We start from the raw sequence: 18,587 nt of genomic DNA, 5'->3' as shown, positions 1-18,587 counted from the left end.
GCATAAGACTAAAGATAGCTACCAAGATTCCAAGACGTCTAATACAATAGCAAAAGGTCCTATTTATAGGGAACTAGTAGCTTAAGAATTACAAAGATGAGCAAATGACATAAAAATCCACTTCCGGGCCCACTTGGTGTGTGCTAGGGCTGAGCATTGAAGCATTTTCGTGTAGAGACTCTTCTTGGAGTTAAACGCCAGCTTTTATGCCAGTTTGGGCGTTTAACTCCCACTTTGGTGCCAGTTCCGGCGTTTAACGCTGGGAAATCTGAAGGTGACTTTGAACGCCGGTTTGGGCCATCAAATCTTGGGCAAAGTATGGACTATCATATATTTCTGGAAAGCCCAGGATGTCTACTTTCCAACGCCGTTGAGAGCGTGCCAATTGGACTTCTGTAGCTCCAGAAAATCCACTTCGAGTGCAGAGAGGTCAGAATCCAATAGCATCTGCAGTCCTTTTCAGTCTCTGGATCAGATTTTTGCTCAGGTCCCTCAATTTCAGCCAGAAAATACCTGAAATCATAGAAAAACACACAAACTCATAGTAAAGTCCAGAAAAGTGAATTTTAACTAAAAACTAATAAAAATATACTAAAAATTCAACTAAATATACTAAAAACATACTAAAAACAATGCCAAAAAACGTACAAATTATCCGCTCATCACAACACCAAACTTAAATTGTTGCTTGTCTCCAAGCAACTGAAAATCAAATAAGATAAAAAGAAGAGAATATGCAATGAACTCCAAAAACATCTATGAAGATCAGTATTAATTAGTTGAGCGGGGCTTTTAGCTTTTTGCCTCTGAACAGTTTTGGCATCTCACTCTATCCTTTGAAATTCAGAATGATTGGCTTCTTTAGGAACTCAGAATCCAGATAGTGTTATTGATTCTCCTAGTTAAGTATGATGATTCTTGAACACAGCTACTTTATGAGTCTTGGCCGTGGCCCAAAGCACTCTGTCTTCCAGTATTACCACCGGATACATACATGCCACAGACACATAATTGGGTGAACCTCTTCAGATTGTGACTCAGCTTTGCTAGAGTCCCCAATTAGAGGTGTCCAGGGTTCTTAAGCACACTCTTTTACCTTGGATCACAACTTTATTTCTACCCTTGCCTTTTGGTTTAAAGGGCTATTGGCTTTTTCTGCTTACTTTTTCTTTTTCTCTTCTATTTTTTTCATTTTTTTTTTATATATTCACTGCTTTTTCTTGCTTCAAGAATCATTTTTGTGATTTTTCAGATCCTCAGTAACATGTCTCCTTTTTCATCATTCTTTCAAGAGCCAACAACTTTAACATTCATGAACCACAAATTCAAAAGACATATGCACTGTTTAAGCATACATTCAGAAACAAAAGCATTGCCACCACATCAAAATAATTAATCTGTTATAAAATCTGAAATTCATGCAATTCTTTTCTTTTTTTTCAATTAAGACCATTTTTTTATTCAAGAAAGGTGATGGATTCATAGGACATTCATAACTTTAAGGCATAGACACTAATGATCATAAGGCACAAACATGGATAAACATAAAGCATAATTTTCGAAAAACAGAAAAAATAAAGAACAAGGAGATTAAAGAACGGGTCCACCTTAGTGATGGCGGCTTGTTCTTCCTCTTGAAGGTCTTATGGAGTGCTTGAGCTCCTCAATGTCTCTTCCTTGTCTTTGTTGCTCCTCTCTCATGATTCTTTGATCTTCTCTAATTTCATGGAGGAGAATGGAATGTTCTTGGTGCTCCACCCTAAGTTGTCCCATGTTGGAACTCAATTCTCCTAGGGAGGTGTTGATTTGCTCCCAATAGTTTTGTGGAGGAAAGTGCATCCCTTGAGGCATCTCAGGGATCTCATGATGATAGGGGTCTCTTGTTTGCTCCATCCTTTTCTTAGTGATGGCCTTGTCCTCATCAATGAGGATGTCTCCTTCTATGTCCACTCCAACTGAATAACAGAGGTGACAAATAAGATGAGGAAAGGCTAACCTTGCCAAGGTAGAGGACTTGTCCGCCACCTTATAGAGTTCTTGGGCTATAACCTCATGAACTTCCACTTCCTCTCCAATCATGATGCTATGAATCATGATGGCCCGGTCTAGAGTAACTTCGGACCGGTTGCTAGTGGGAATGATTGAGCGTTGGATAAACTCCAACCATCCTCTAGCCACGGGCTTGAGGTCATGCCTTCTCAATTGAACCGGCTTCCCTCTTGAATCTCTCTTCCATTGGGCGCCCTCTTCACAAATGTCTATGAGGACTTGGTCCAACCTTTGATTAAAGTTGACCCTTCTAGTGTAAGGATGTTCATCTTCTTGCATCATGGGCAAGTTGAATGCCAACCTTACATTTTCCGGACTAAAATCTAAGTATTTCCCCCGAACCATTGTAAGCCAATTCTTTGGATCCGGGTTCACACTTTGATCATGGTTCTTGGTGATCCATGCATTGGCATAGAACTCTTGAACCATTAAGATTCCGACTTGTTGAATGGGGTTGGTAAGAACTTCCCAACCTCTTCTTCGAATCTCATGTCGGATCTCCGGATATTCACTCTTTTTTAGTTTGAAAGGGACCTCGGGGATCACCTTCTTCATGGCCACAACTTCATAGAAGTGGTCTTGATGCACCATTGAGATGAATCTCTCCATCTCCCATGACTCGGAGGTGGAGGCTTTTGCCTTCCCTTTCCTCTTTCTAGAGGTTTCTCCAGCCTTGGATGCCATAAATGGTTATGGAAAAATAAAAAGCAATGCTTTTACCACACCAAACTTAAAAGGTTTGCTCGTCCTCGAGCAAAAGAAGAAAGAAGAGAGTAAAAGAAGAAGAAATGGAGGAGAGGGAGATGGCTTTGTGGTTCGGCCAAAAAGGGAAGAAGTAGTGTTTAGTGTGTGTGAAAATGAAGGAGTGAAGATGGGTATATATAGGGGTGAAGAGAGGGGTAGGGTTTGGCCATTATGGGTGGATTTGGGAGGGAAAGTGGTTTGAATTTGAATGGTGAGGTAGGTGGGGTTTTATGAAGGATGGATGTGAGTGGTGAAGAGAATAGTGGGATTTAATAGGTGAGGGGTTTTTGGGAAAGAGGTGTTGAGGTGATTGGTGAATGGGTGAAGAAGAGAGAGGGTGGTGGGGGTAGGTGGGGATTCTGTGGGGTCCACAGATCCTGAGGTGTCAAGGAAAAATCATCCCTGCACCAAGTGGCGTGCAAAAATGCACTTTGTGCCAATTCTGGCGTTAAACGCCGGGCTGGTGCCCATTTCTAGCGTTTAACGCCAGCTTCTTGCCCTTTTCTGGCATTTAACGCCAGTCTGGTACCCCTTTCTGGCGTTAAACGCCCAGAATGGTGCCAGACTGGGCGTTAAACGTCCATCTGCTAGCCTTACTGGCGTTTAAACGCCAGCAAGTTCTCCTCCAGGGTGTGCTGTTTTTCGTTCTGTTTTTCTTTCTGTTTTTGCTTTTTCAATTGATTTTGTGACTTCTCATGATCATCAACCTACAGAAAACATAAAATAACAAAGGAAGATAGATAAAATATAACATTGGGTTGCCTCCCAACAAGCGCTTCTTTAATGTCAGTAGCTTGACAGAGGGCTCTCATGGAGCCTCACAGATTCTCAGAGCAATGTTGGAACCTCCCAACACCAAACTTAGAGTTTGAATGTGGGGGTTCAACACCAAACTTAGAGTTTGATTGTGGCCTCCCAACACCAAACTTAGAGTTTGACTGAGGGGGCTCTGTTTGGCTCTGTTTTGAGAGAAGCTCTTCAAGCTTTCTCTCCATGGTGACAGAGGGATATCCTTGAGCCTTAAACACAAAGGATTCTTCATTCACTTGAATGATTAGTTCACCTCTGTCAACATCAATCACAGCCTTTGCTGTGGCTAGGAAGGGTCTGCCAAGGATGATGGATTCATCCATGCACTTCCCAGTCTCTAGGACTATGAAATCAGCAGGGATGTAATGGTCTTCAATCTTCACCAAAACATCCTCTACAAGTCCATAAGCTGGTTTTCTTGAATTGTCTGCCATCTCTAGTGAGATTCTTACAGCTTGTACCTCAAAGATCCCTAGCTTCTCCATTACAGAGAGAAGCATGAGGTTTACACTTGACCCTAAGTCACACAGAGCCTTCTTGAAGGTCATGGTGCCTATGGTACAAGGTATTGAAAACTTCCCAGGATCTTGTCTCTTTTGAGGTAATTTCTGCCTAGACAAGTCATCCAGTTCTTTGGTGAGCAAAGGAGGTTCGTTCTCCCAAGTCTCCTTACCAAATAACTTGTCATTTACCTTCATGATTGCTCCAAGGTATTTAGCAACTTGCTCTTCAGTGACATACTCATCCTCTTCAGAGGAAGAATACTCATCAGAGCTCATGAATGGCAGAAGTAAATCAAATGGAATCTCTATGGTCTCAGTGTGAGCCTCAGATTCCCATGGTTCCTCATTAAAGAACTCATTGGAGGCCAGTGGACGCCCATTGAGGTCTTCCTCAGTGGCGTTCACTGCCTCTCCTTCCTCTCCAAATTCGGCCATGTTGATGGCCTTGCACTCTCCTTTTAGATTTTCTTCTGTATTGCTTGGAAGAGTACTAGGAGGGAGTTCAGTAATTTTCTTGCTCAGCTGTCCCACTTGTGCCTCCAAATTCCTAATGGAGGACCTTGTTTCAGTCATGAAACTTTGAGTGGTTTTGATTAGATCAGAGACCATGGTTGCTAAGTCAGAGTGGCTCTGCTTAGAATTCTCTGTCTGTTGCTGAGAAGATGATGGAAAAGGCTTGCCATTGCTAAACCTGTTTCTTCCACCATTATTGTTGTTGAAACCTTGTTGAGGTCTCTGTTGATCCTTCCAGGAGAAATTTGGATGATTTCTCCATGAAGAATTATAGGTGTTTCCATAGGGTTCTCCCATGTAATTCACCTCTTCCATTGAAGGGTTCTCAGGATCATAAGCTTCTTCTTCAGATGAAGCGTCCTTAGTACTGCCTGGTGCATTTTGCATTCCAGACAGACTTTGAGAAATCAAATTGACTTGCTGAGTCAATATCTTGTTCTGAGCCAATATGGCATTCAGAGTATCAATCTCAAGAACTCCTTTCTTCTGATTTGTCCCATTGTTCACAGGATTCCTTTCAGAAGTGTACATGAATTGGTTATTTGCAACCATTTCAATTAGCTCTTGAGCTTCTGCAAGCGTCTTCTTCAGATGAAGAGATCTTCCAGCAGAGCTATCCAAAGACATCTTGGATAGTTCAGAGAGTCCATCATAGAAAATACCTATGATGCTCCATTCAGAAAGCATGTCAGAAGGACATTTTCTGATCAATTGTTTGTATCTTTCCCAAGCTTCATAGAGGGATTCTCCTTCCTTCTGTCTGAAGGTTTGGACTTCCACTCTAAGCTTACTCAATTTTTGAGGTGGAAAGAACTTTGCCAAGAAGGCATTGACTAGCTTTTCCCAAGAGTTCAGGCTGTCTTTAGGTTGTAAGTCCAACCATATTCTAGCTCTGTCTCTTACAGCAAAAGGGAATAGCATAAGTCTGTAGACCTCAGGGTCAACCCCATTAGTCTTGACAGTGTCACAGATTTGCAAGAATTCAGCTGAAAACTGATGAGGATCTTTCAATGGAAGTCCATGGAACTTGCAATTCTGTTGCATTAGAGAAACTAATTGAGGCTTAAGCTCAAAGTTGTTTGCTCCAATGGCAGGGATAGAGATGCTTCTCCCATAGAAGTCGGGAGTAGGTGCAGTAAAGTCACCCAGCACCTTCCTTGCATTGTTGGCATTGTTGTTATTTTCGGCTGCCATGTCTTCTTCTTCTCTGAAGATTTCTGTTAGGTCCTCGGAGAATTGTGCCTTAGCTTCTCTTAGCTTTCGCTTCAAGGTCCTTTCAGGTTCAGGGTCAGCTTCAACAAGAATGCCTTTGTCTTTATTCCTGCTCATATGAAAGAGAAGAGAATAAGAAAATATGGAATCCTCTATGTCACAGTATAGAGATTCCTTGAGGTGTCAAAGGAACAGAATAATAGAAGGAAGAGGTAGAAGAATTCGAACTTAGTGAGATAGAGTTCGAATTGTGCATTGAGGAGGAGTGGTACTCCATTAAATAGAAGGATGTGAGAAGAGGGGAAGAGATTAAGTTAAAAAGATTTTAAAAACATTTTGAAAAACTTGAATTGATTTTCGAATACTAAGAATGGAGAAGAAATCAAGTGATTTTTGAAAAAAAGATTTTGCAATTATAAATCAAAAAGATATGATTGAAAAGATATGATTTGAAAACAATTTTAAAAAGATTTGATTTTAAAAATTAATGACTTGCCTAACAAGAAAAGATATGATTCAAACATTAAACCTTTCTCAACAGAAAAGGCAACATACTTGAATTGTTCAATCAAATCATTAGTTGTTAGCAAGTATCTTTGAAAAAGGAAAGAAATTGATTTTGAAAAAGATTTGATTGAAAAGATTTGATTTGAAAAAGATTTGATTTTGAAAAACTTTGAAAACTTGAAAAAAATTTGCATTAAAAACAGAATCTTCCCTCTTGTGCCATCCTGGCGTTAAACGCCCAGAATGGTGCACATTTTGGCGTTTAACGCCCAATGCTCTACCTTTTTGGGCGTTAAACGCCCAACCAGGCACCCTGGCTGGCATTTAAACGCCAGTCTGTCCTTCTTCACTGGGCGTTTTGAACGCCCAGCTTTTTCTGTGTAATTCCTCTGCTGCATGTTCTGAATCTTCAGTTCCCTGTACTATTGACTTGAAAATAGAACCAAGATCAAATAAACAATGCATGCAAGACACCAAACTTAAAATGAGACATTAGACTTGACAAGAAACATAAAATATTTTTGGTTTTTATGATTTTTATAATTTTTTTGATTTTTTTTTCGAAAATTAAGTGGAAAAGAAAATAAAGGTATCAAAATTTTTAATGAGAATTCCAGGAATCATGCAATGTTAGTCTAAAGCTTCAGTCTAAAGGAATTAGACATGGATAGCCAAGCTTCAGCAGGACATTGCATTCAAGAGATAAATTGATGAGAATCAATCAGCTTTGGTGATGATAAGAACATCAACTTGAAACACTAGAATTCATTCTTAAGAACTCTGAAAAATACCTAATCTAAGCAACAAGATGAACCGTCAGTTGTCCATACTCGAAACAATCCCCGGCAACGGCGCCAAAAACTTGACATGCGAAATTGTGATCACTACTTTTCACAACTCAAATAATCCCTAGTAATGGCCCCAAAGACTTGGTGCTCAATACCATGGCATAAACACAACTTCGCACAACTAACCAGCAAGTGCACTGGGTCGTCCAAGTAATAAACCTTACGCGAGTAAGGGTCGATCCCACGGAGATTGTTGGTATGAAGCAAGCTATGGTCACCTTGTAAATCTCAGTCAGGCAGACTCAAATGGGTATAGATGATGAATAAAACATAAAGATAAAGATAGAGATACTTATGCAATTCATTGGTGGGAATTTCAGATAAGCGAATGGAGATGCTTTCTCCCTTCCGTCTCTCTGCTTTCCTACTGTCTTCATCTAATCCTTCTTACTCCTTTCCATGGCAAGCATTATGCAAGGGTTTCACCGTTGTCAGTGGCTACCTCCCATCCTCTCAGTGGAAATGTTCAACGCACCCTGTCACGGCACGGCTATCCAGCTGTCGGTTCTCGATCATGTCGGAATAGAATCCAGTGATTCTTTTGCGTCTGTCACTAACGCCCCACAATCGCGAGTTTGAAGCACGTCATAGTCATTCAATCATTGAATCCTACTCAGAATACCACAGACAAGGTTTAGACTTTCCGGATTCTCTTGAATGCTGCCATCAATTCTAGCCTATACCACGAAGACTCTGATCTCACGGAATGGCTGGCTCGGTTGTCAGGCGAGCGCTCAGTTGTCAGGCGATCAACCATGCGTCGTGTATCAGGAATCCAAGAGATATTCACTCAATCTAAGGTAGAACGGAGGTGGTTGTCAGTCACATGTTCATAGGTGAGAATGATGATGAGTGTCACGGATCATCACATTCATCAAGTTGAAGAACAAGTGATATCTTGGAATAAGAACAAGCTGAATTGAATAGAAAAACAATAGTAATTGCATTAATACTCGAGGTACAGCAGAGCTCCACACCTTAATCTATGGTGTGTAGAAACTCCACCGTTGAAAATACATAAGAACAAGGTCTAGGCATGGCCGTGAGGCCAGCCCCATGATCTAAGATAGCATAAGACTAAAGATAGCTACCAAGATTCCAAGACGTCTAATACAATAGCAAAAGGTCCTATTTATAGGGAACTAGTAGCATAAGAATTACAAAGATGAGCAAATGACATAAAAATCCACTTCCAAGCCCACTTGGTGTGTGCTTGGGCTGAGCATTGAAGCATTTTCGTGTAGAGACTCTTCTTGGAGTTAAACGCCAGCTTTTATGCCAGTTTGGGCGTTTAACTCCCACTTTGGTGCCAGTTCCGGCGTTTAACGCTGGGAAATCTGAAGGTGACTTTGAACGCCGGTTTGGGCCATCAAATCTTGAGCAAAGTATGGACTATCATATATTGCTGGAAAGCCCAGGATGTCTACTTTCCAACGCCGTTGAGATCGGGCCAATTGGGCTTCTGTAGCTCCAGAAAATCCACTTCGAGTGCAGGGAGGTCAGAATCCAATAGCATCTACAGTCCTTTTCAGTCTCTGAATCAGATTTTTGCTCAGGTCCCTCAATTTCAGCCAGAAAATACCTGAAATCACAGAAAAACACACAAACTCATAGTAAAGTCCATAAAAGTGAATTTTAACTAAAAACTAATAAAAATATACTAAAAACTCAACTAAATATACTAAAAACATACTAAAAACAATGCCAAAAAGCGTACAAATTATCCGCTCATCAGACTGCTACATTATACGTTCTAGCGACTATTTGATGTGACAATTGAAATTTTTTTTACTTTAATTTTTTTCAACTAAACACTTAAAATCCTAATATGAGTCACGGATACCTAAGTTAAAAAATCAAACTAAGTAAATTTTAAGATTAAAACTCGAATATAACTTCAAAACAGAACTTTAACTTATGTAATGATATTTAAATGAGAATAAAATAAATCAAAATTTAACATAATTTTTATCAATGTTTTAAAATTCAAAATTTCTATACCAAAATTAATTAGGATTTCTCTTTAAATTAAAAGTTTAATGAAATAGTAACTTTAATTATCTTAACCAATGTGCTAATTAATTACTTTTATGTCTTAAAAAAACTGTATACGAAAAAAAAAAATTAATTTGTCTACTTTAATAAATAGTTATTTTACTAAAATGAAAGAAACTTTCTTTTTTAGAATTTTTTAAGAACTAATTAATATTATATATATTTTATTACACTACATTTAGTTATAAAAATTTTATTTATTTCTAATGCTTATATTAAAAATAAAAAAAATTTAAATTAGTAAATTTTAATCTATAATATAATAATAATAATAATATAATAATTATTTTATAAATTGTACGAATATAAATTAATTATTTTTTATTTGTAAAAATTTTAAGAGGCTTGAGCTTGTTTTATATATATATATATATATATATATATATATATATATATATATATATATATATATATATATATAATATCGATGAATGTGATATATTTTTTTATATAAATAATTTTTAAAAAAATTTAATTGTTAATCTATTACCTTTTTTGTTTTAGTTCAAATTAAATGTTAGGTCTGAATTAGTCGGGACGAAGTTTTGAATACTGGGCTAACAACAAAAAAAATGTATGGCATTTAAAATATAGTTTTCTATGCTAACTTTTTTTTAATAGTAAAATTTCAAGTGCAGTCGACTGCACTTGAAGTTAAAGTTAAAAGTAGTTAAATAATTTGACTGATTTAATTGATTTGATTAAATAAAATACTATCAAAAATTCAAATTATATATAATATAGGAAAAATTTCAAGTATACCAAAAAATAACAGTGTTCCAATTGTTTTAACCGTTAATTTTAATTAATATATATAATAACTGAAACATCAGTGTTTCCGGTACACTTGAAACTCTTCCAACAATATAAAAGTAATATTGTATCAAAAACAAAATTGTCAGCATCTTTGACAAAACTGAAAACTCACAATGATGATAAAATAAGACAAAGTAATAAGATTTGCGTATTTATCTAAATATTGATATTATATTACATATCCATTATCACAATATTTTTACAGCGTATGTAAGAAAGGTTTCTCTTGTTATAAGAAACTAGACACACCAATGATAAGCTATATATGTTGTTCTAAAGGGTTCTCATTAGCATAGTTACCAGGAGGGTCATATTCACAAGCAATAAGCATGCCAGCGTTACGATCATTGCAATGTTGTAGGCCACACCCAACACGCAATGAGTCTCTCCACACAATTTGTGTGAAATGACCACACATTTTTGGAGGACGATTTGGTTTTGATGGTGGTGGTGGAGTGCAAGTAAGCTTGTTGAAATCATACCAATCTTTTTCTGTGTACCAAAAATATATAACATCAGAAGGGGTCCAATGTAACTTCTTTCCCCAAAACAAGTTCTCACCGTAGCCATATTTTGAATGGATAACCCTGCAATCATCATATCGCTCCATGAGATATTTGCGAGCGACACTTTCAAGATTCTCATCCCACGTGTATGGCGGTAGATTGTACTTGTTTCTCACCCAATTGTGTGCATGAAGAAATTCATCTGCCAATAAAGCTTTACTATCAGAAGCCATTATTCCATTTTTTGGAGTCCATCCAAATAATTTTCCAGGATTTTTATTATTTTCTTCATCATGGGTATCCAAATTATTTTCCTTGAGTGGAAGATTTTGGCTTTCACCTAAGGTTTGATTTTGATTTGAAATTGGATTTGGGTTTGGCTTTGCAATTGGGACTACCATGCCATTTTGTGATGATGCACGATTATTAGGGTCACTTGCTTGATTTTGCATAACTTTGGTTGGATTTTTATTTACACTTTGGTAGTTTTGGTTTTGATTTATTGTTGGTTTTAGATTTGAGTTTGGTATTTCCATGGCATTTCTTGGTATTACAAGACGACGTTGGCGATGTTGATGTGATCCATGTTGGGCAATAGCACGAGATAATCTACGATCTGCTGGTGATGGCGACGATGGTTGTGTTTGAGGTTGAGAAAATACTTTGGTAATTGTGAAGAAAAGAAGTGCATTACATAAAATGGTAGCAACAATGATTGAATGCATTGTGAAAGGGTTTGTTTGTTGTTTGAGAATAATAAGGATGAATGTAGAATGAATTAGCCACACTCGTAATAACGAAAACCACGGGTTAAATGGCAGCAAATAAACTTTTTACTTTCTCAACAAGAACCTTTTGGTACCACCATTTTTATCATATTATTGTTGTGTTACATAATTACTATTTTTAATTTTGTTATTGCATATATGGATAAGCTTTGCCTATATTAATTTTCATAAACCACAAAACAATGTGTATGCTTTGGTAAGCAAATCTTAATTATTGGGGAACCACAAAAACTAATATCATATTCTTGTTTTCTAGTTGATCAGTATGCATTAAATATATTTGCTCTATGACTTTGTTTATTTGAATAGAAAATAGATAGAAGGAGAAAGAAAAAAAAGTAGTAGGAAGAAAAATATCAATTATACCTTATTTGTTTGAGTAGAAAACTTGAAAGAAAAATTTGCATAATATGTGGAAAGAAATTAAAATGAGTGAAAATTAATGAATTTTTTATGTTGTCTTTTTTTAAACATTTTTTTCTTTTTTATTTTTTTTCATTTAAACACACTAAGTTATGTTTGTTTGAGAGAAATTAGAAATGAAAGAAAAGAAAAAAAATTAGAAAAAAAATTATTTTTTATTGTTTAGTTAAAAGAGAATTAGAAAAGAAAAGTTGAATAGTGTAAAAAAGTGGATGAGACCCACTATTTTTGTTTTCCAATATTAAAAGGGAAAAAGAGAAAAAACTTATTAGGTTTTTCTACTTTAATTTTAATATATTTTATAATTCAAAGATTAAATTATTTTTTATAACATTTTTTTCCTTCTTATTTTTCTTTCATCCAAACACATCTAAAAAAAATAAAAATTCATGCAACTTTTTTTCCTTTCAACTTCCTTTCTCTCTATTTCTTTCTTTCCAACCAAACATAACTAAAGGATTTTAGAAATTCATCCGCTTCCTTTCTTTTCTCTTCTTTTTTTTTTCATTATCTTTCTTCTCCACTTTTATGCTTCGTTCCATCCGAACAAGCTCTAATAGTATTTTCTTTTAAGTTTTAATATAACTATTAAATTAGTATTCATGACTTGTGTAACTATTAGAAAAATTGTGTAACATATTGTTACTTATGGCAGTGTTTGGATAATATCTTTTAGACACAAAGACAGAAACACAAATACACAGTAAAATATAAACATAAAATACACATTTTTTATTATTATGTTTGGTGATGATGTACAAGACACGTTGATCTAAACTAAATGTCATATTTACTATCACTATGTTGTATTCACTATAATACCACTACCAACATTGCTTTTCACCATCACTGCCATTAATTTTTCAATCTCAATCCAAATAACTATAAACTATTATCAAAATCTTTAAGCAAATAATCAAATCAATAATTTTTTTATATATATAAAAAATTGAAACAAAAATTTAGACAAGAAAAAAAGAAACTTGAACATAATATATCTGGTGGAAAGAATAATGGGCAACAAAAAAATATACGAAGCAAGCGAAATTTGAAAAACAGATATGAAGGCAACGAAGACAGATATATATGCAGGGAGAGGCGACGAAAGCATCAGCACCTGTGCGAGCCAAGGGAAAAAAGAGGCAGGTGAAGATATATCTGAAGGCAAGGAGAGGCAACAGAGGCGTCGACATGAGCGACGCAGAAGAGAGGCGGGCCAAGGCAGATTTGGAGGTAGCACGACGATGGGGATGATGACGGTGATGATAGAGGGCAAGAGAAAGGCGGTATAACACCCTAGCTATCAAAATGTCACGCTTTCGGTTGCGCCACTCTGGTAGCTCGTTATTACGGTGACTTTTAAAGTATTTAATACTAAAATAGGAGCCTGCTTAAGTCTTAAAACCGTATTTTTCAAAAGATCATTTATATACTAAAGCATAAATTCATGCATACAAAGAATATATATATATATATATATATATATATATATATATATATATATATATATATATTAATTTACAAGCATATCATATCAAGTTTCTATCCCTCTAACAAAAACTTGTAAAGATAAGGACGAGAAAATAAAATAACTAAAAAATACAACAATATCGTGTAAACATAAAACAAAATAAACTCTTCATGACTTCTTTGTCCATACTCTAAAAAGGAAACACGTGGACAAGATCGTCCTAGTTGGTTCTCACTATAGGGTTAGAGAATTGTTATAATAAGATACGTAAAAGTAAAACTGTTTTCAATATACAGTGATCGTTGCCCGCCTTATGTATCCTTACAAAAACCAGAGATTTATATTAAAAAAAATCGATATCCTTTTTAAAAGAGAAATCTGTTAATTCTTCAAAAATCCAAAATATTTTCCATTTGTATCAATTATTACAAGTTTTTCCTGGACAGTATGCATGATGACCAAGCTATTCCAAGCATAGGTTCATTAAGTCTATGCTGAATCAGTTTGATCTTTCATACTTTACTAAACCAAAAACATAAACCACTCACAACCTTTGACCTATCACATAATCAGTCACAGCCCTAGACCCAAACAACTCAATCAACAGCCAATTCACCACAATCCACTCAATTTCAATCACAAACATAAGAAAGAAGGTTCAAACACAATCAAAGCAGTTACCTCAAATAGAGCAATTAACAATTAAACATAATTATTCACATAGACAAACCAATAATAATATGCATGCCCAAACAATGTCACATAGATGCATATAACGAATGCCTGCCCTATGGCTGATGAGTCTCATCTTTCGGTTATAAAGCCAACTCGACATGTCCGCCTGCTAAACCCTGGAAAATCCCATGTGCGCGCATCCCCAAGAGTCTATGCATAGCTTTTTCTCAAATCATAAACAAATTCTACTCATTGGGGGAACTCTTGTGGAGTTAAAGTGTCCGTCCACATCTTGCGACGTAGGATCAACAGAGTATCGAGTCTCAACCTGAAGCACGTGATGGCAAGCCACGACATCTATCCAGGAAAACTCGTATCTCAAATAAAGAAGTGCATACTCATATAACCATTCGTATTCGATTCATTTAATCTCATTATAGCCATTTATCATCACATACATGCAGTGTATAAGCACTTCCTCAACAATTCATATCAAGTCAATCATCATTCATGTCATATGTTACTTTTCCTCAAATCACTTTATTTTGAAACCAAAATCAAACTCAGCTTTGTCTAAATTTTCAAAATCCTCATATCTCAAATTATTTCAGGCTCATAAGCCACTTTTTCCTCAAGATCAATTTCCTTTTAAAACGGAGCCACTCTATGTAACATTTTCTCAAAACTTCCAAATAATTCCAAGATCATATCAAGTGTAATTTTCTTTGAAAAGATTCAAAAGTCTTCACCTTCAAATCATCCGTTTAACTACTTTAAATCGGAGTTATGAATTGACTCTTTTGACAAAGTCTCAAGACTTTAAGAGGAACAACCAAATCCCTTTTCTTAAGTTCATTAAAATTCTCAAAAATCATGTTTTCTTGGTTTGAGTTAATCAAGTGAAATCTAAATAAAAACCAAATCATTTAGAACGAAAAAGCCAATCCGTTTGAACCAAAAATAATTTTCAATTTCATTCCTTAAAATCAATTCCTTAACTTTTCCAAAACATTGCAAACGGGGTCATTTGATCAAAGTCCATTTTCTTTTAAATTCACTAAAACTCCTCCGAATGAAATTCTTAAGTCAAATTAAAAAACATAAACCCTTCTCACATTTAAAATAGCCTCAAAACATAATTATTTTCTTAAGAAACAAAGCTTAATCATAGTTCTCTTTTCAATAATTCAATTCAAAACATAATTCACCACTTACTTAAATAATTCAAATAAAATAATATAAGTCTAAAATTCATAATTTTCAAAATATTTCAAATGAAGTCTTGAATTTTATAGAAATTTCGGCAGTACCTCTCCTAAACCTTGGACTTTGCCACCCTTTCCGGGTCCCAACCAAACCATTTCGCAACCCTTTTCAACGGGTTCAAAACCAAATCAGTTTCCAAATAAATAGAATTCAGTCTTTCCAATATAAAAATTATTTCAAAAATCAAACCAATTTCAGCAACCTCCACTTTAACAAAATCAGTCAATAATTAAATCAATCAACAACCATATTTATCCAAGATAAATCAGACAATTCATAAGGCTTGAATAATCACCAAAAATACATTTTGCACATCAATATCAATTTATAACAATTTCAATTACAAAAGTAAGTTTTTAGAAAAAAGTCTCTATCTCGACAAGTCAAAACCATAACCCAAACGCATCAACTGAACTCTTTTCTCTCAGCCCGAAGTCAATGGCAACCAAAATCTCAGTTCCGAATGCTTTCTCAATAGCAAAAACAACCTTGATCGCAACATGCAACCTCAATTACTAAATCTTAAAAAAAATTAATATCGCGAAAACCTTAAAACACATAACAGAATAGTAATGGCGAGGATTCCGAGATAGAGACACTTACTGGAATAAAAGAATGGTGTAGTAGCCACTCTAAACTTATTCGGCAGTAGCTCCGACAGTAGGCAGAAGCTCCAGTGGTTCAGCAACAACCTCAATTTCGACATGCAAACCCATAAAATTAACCCTACAATATCCATACATCAAAATTCTCAACTACAGATAACCAAAACGATTATAATAAGAACTTCAGAGTGCGAACAACTTACTGTGAAAAAGAAGAACGACAGAACTGGAGCAGCAGCTCCAACAGCAACCTCCGACGGTCGCGACGGAGGCAGCTTCACGGACGGCGACGCGGTTTGGCGACGGGTCGGGCTAGGCGGCGATGGCTTCATGGATGTGACTGGGTGTGGCGGTCTCCAGTCTTGCAACCTTCTCTCTCACTCGCGAGCCTTCTCTCCCTACAGCTCTGTTCTCGACAGTGACGTGGCATGGTGCGGCATGACGGATGGTGGCGACGGTACAGGTGACGCGACGGTGGCGGTGCGGACAGCAGGATGCAGTGGCGGCACTGAGCTTCTCCTCCCCTGGGCTCTCCCTCTCTCTCGAATCTCCCTCTCTTCTCTGTCAGCAGTGGCGGCGACGGTGGTAGTGATGCCTACCACGTCGCCTTCCCTTCTCCCCCCTCTCCTTCATTCCTTGGTCCCTTCCCTCTTTCCTTTCTTCTTTCTTTCTTCTTTCATTTTTTTGTTTTCCTGCTGCTGTGTGTGTGTTGTGTGTGCGTTGAGTTTCTGAAGGAGGTAAGGGTAGCAGCTAGGGTTTTTGGAAATTTGGGGGAGTGTGGCTATGATGTTGGGGTGTGGGTGAGTGTTGTTTAGTTCGGGTTAGGATTTGGGTAGAGTAAAGTTAAGGTTTGGAGTAGTTTCAGAAATTTTAATAAAAATAGGGATAATAATGTAATTTTATAAAATAAATGAAAAGATAGAATAATAATAAAAAATTAAATTAAATATAAAGTATTTATCTTTAAAAATATTTTTTAATTATCAAATTTATAAACTATTTTCAGTTAAATACTAATTTAATAAAAATTAGAGATAGAGATAGTGGGAGAGATTCTTGGAAGTAGTTACTTACTTGAGCAAGTGAGATTTAGACTCTTTACACAGTATCTGACCTCTTTAAACAAATCGGGTATAAATTGAAAACCTCCTTTATGAGTTGGGTCTTTTATTATTATTGGGTATGGTCATATCTGCTAGGTCAGGATATAAATAGTAATATTGCATTATATTGTATTTTTTTCATTATATAATAAAGAAACGGATGATGATCATTTTTTCTCTTTCAAAAAAATAACAAAAGAATATAAATTAAAATGTATTGTAATGTCCTATAAAATTATATGCTATTCAGTGTAATTGAGAGTAGAAGAAGAAATACACAAATGAAAGGTAATTTGTATTGTAATGTCATATATGATCAAATCTGTTAAGCAATTAGTCTAACTAAAAGAAACATATGTTTTTTTTACTATTCTATTAGATTGTTTCAATTAAACTAGGTATAGATAAATTATCTAATGTAAGAACCCGAATATTTAAAATTTAAAATATTGAGTTGATTAGGACTTATTATAATTGTTTAAGACTTTATATTTTAAAAATTATTTTACTAAAAATATTTAAGTCAAATTAACGATACTTTGAATTTAAATTAATTAGGATTCAGAGACTTTTATAGTAATTGAATAATTTTTTTATTTAAAATTTAAAGTTTTAGTAATTAAAAAATATTAAGGATTTGTTAATTTAATTTAAATAATTAAAATTTAAGGTTTAATACTTTAATTTTATGAACTAAAAAAATTAATTAGGTTATCTCTAATTTTAAATTAGAGTACTTATCAAAAATTAGTTGTTTCGAAGGTTACCTGAAACGTTGAGGTCGGTCTTGGGCGGGATGTTTAGTCCGGTTGACAGCGCCCAACTTGATTGCGTCGAGGTGCGGCCTGCTCTGGTCTTCCGCCAGGAGATGGGGGGTGGTACCTGCAAGAGACTCCGATACTTAAGTTAGCAAGGGACTTTAGGCAGGTTCTTGGTAGAATTGGAGTATGAGTTATACTTGGGGGCTCCAGTGTATTTATAGTAGAATAGATGACCTCCCATAGGGAGAGGATCCTTATCTTATCTTATCTTATCTTATATCTTTTTGTTAGAATCTTATCATTGGGCAACCGCCTTTGGGAGGCGGTGACTTCGCAATATTAGGCCTCTTTGGGCCTTCTGGTGGTTTTTCGACCTCCTAAGAAGATGTCGGGGGAGGTGAGAAGGTCTCCCTTGAGGTCGGCCCTTTTATTCTTTACCGACCCGACCATAAAGCTCTGGTCAGGGTATGAATAGTGCCCCTTCTTGAGTTTCGATCTTTTTGATAGGTCGTGTTCAAGCATCCTTTGGTCGGACGCGTCTGTCTCTGAGTAAGTTAGGCCTTTTGTTCTTCTCGGGCGGGCTTTATGTCTTTTAATCTTTTGAAATGTGAAGCATCTGTTTTAAATGCTGCACCAGTTACAAGCACAACAGTATCTTCGGTATCTGCGAGCGCTTTTAAGGCTAATTGATTGGGTCCTTTATTCCCACTTTGCCGTTTTGATTTTCCATCCCTTTGCTATGTTTGAATTCTTAGGGATTCTTCCATTTTTCAATTTTTGCCTCCACCTGTTTCGTTACTCAGAGAAAGAAGCTTTCTTTCGCTAACCCTTGGGCTGCCCCAATTCTCCAAGATTTATTTCTTTTCTTGGATTTTTGGCGCTTTCATCTTTTTGGTGGGGATCGATCGTGACTTGCTGCTTGCTCGTCGCCT

At 36.1% G+C, this 18,587-nt stretch overlaps 1 protein-coding gene and 1 non-coding gene across 4 annotated transcripts; one reads left to right on the top strand and one right to left on the bottom strand.

The window, feature by feature from the left end:
• Window positions 1-5,300: 5,300 nt before the first annotated feature.
• Window positions 5,301-5,408, top strand: LOC130964026 (small nucleolar RNA R71). The gene has a single exon (XR_009080139.1). It is a non-coding gene; the product is annotated as a small nucleolar RNA R71 (small nucleolar RNA).
• Window positions 5,409-10,243: 4,835 nt separating this feature from the next.
• LOC130960241 (pathogenesis-related protein 1-like) lies at window positions 10,244-16,611 on the bottom strand. Of its 3 annotated transcripts, none has more exons than XM_057885589.1 (3): window positions 15,995-16,611; window positions 15,790-15,912; window positions 10,244-10,765 (listed from the first exon to the last, which is right to left on the bottom strand). In XM_057885589.1, the coding sequence occupies exons 2-3, from the start codon at window positions 15,890-15,892 to the stop codon at window positions 10,317-10,319; spliced, it is 552 nt and encodes a 183-aa protein (XP_057741572.1). In that variant the 5' UTR covers window positions 15,893-15,912; window positions 15,995-16,611; the 3' UTR covers window positions 10,244-10,316. The 3 variants fall into 3 exon arrangements, 2 of the variants coding, with proteins under 2 accessions (XP_057741572.1, XP_057741573.1); XR_009079038.1 differs by lacking the exon at window positions 10,244-10,765 and adding an exon at window positions 13,304-14,277; XM_057885590.1 differs by lacking the exons at window positions 15,790-15,912; window positions 15,995-16,611 and adding an exon at window positions 12,892-13,188.
• Window positions 16,612-18,587: the final 1,976 nt, after the last annotated feature.

The sequence above is a fragment of the Arachis stenosperma genome, chromosome 2, assembly GCF_014773155.1.
Source record: "Arachis stenosperma cultivar V10309 chromosome 2, arast.V10309.gnm1.PFL2, whole genome shotgun sequence".
In the NCBI taxonomy this organism is placed as follows: Eukaryota; Viridiplantae; Streptophyta; class Magnoliopsida; order Fabales; family Fabaceae; genus Arachis; species Arachis stenosperma.
Note: the sequence above shows the minus strand (reverse complement) of the source record. Positions and strands in the feature narration are given on the sequence as shown.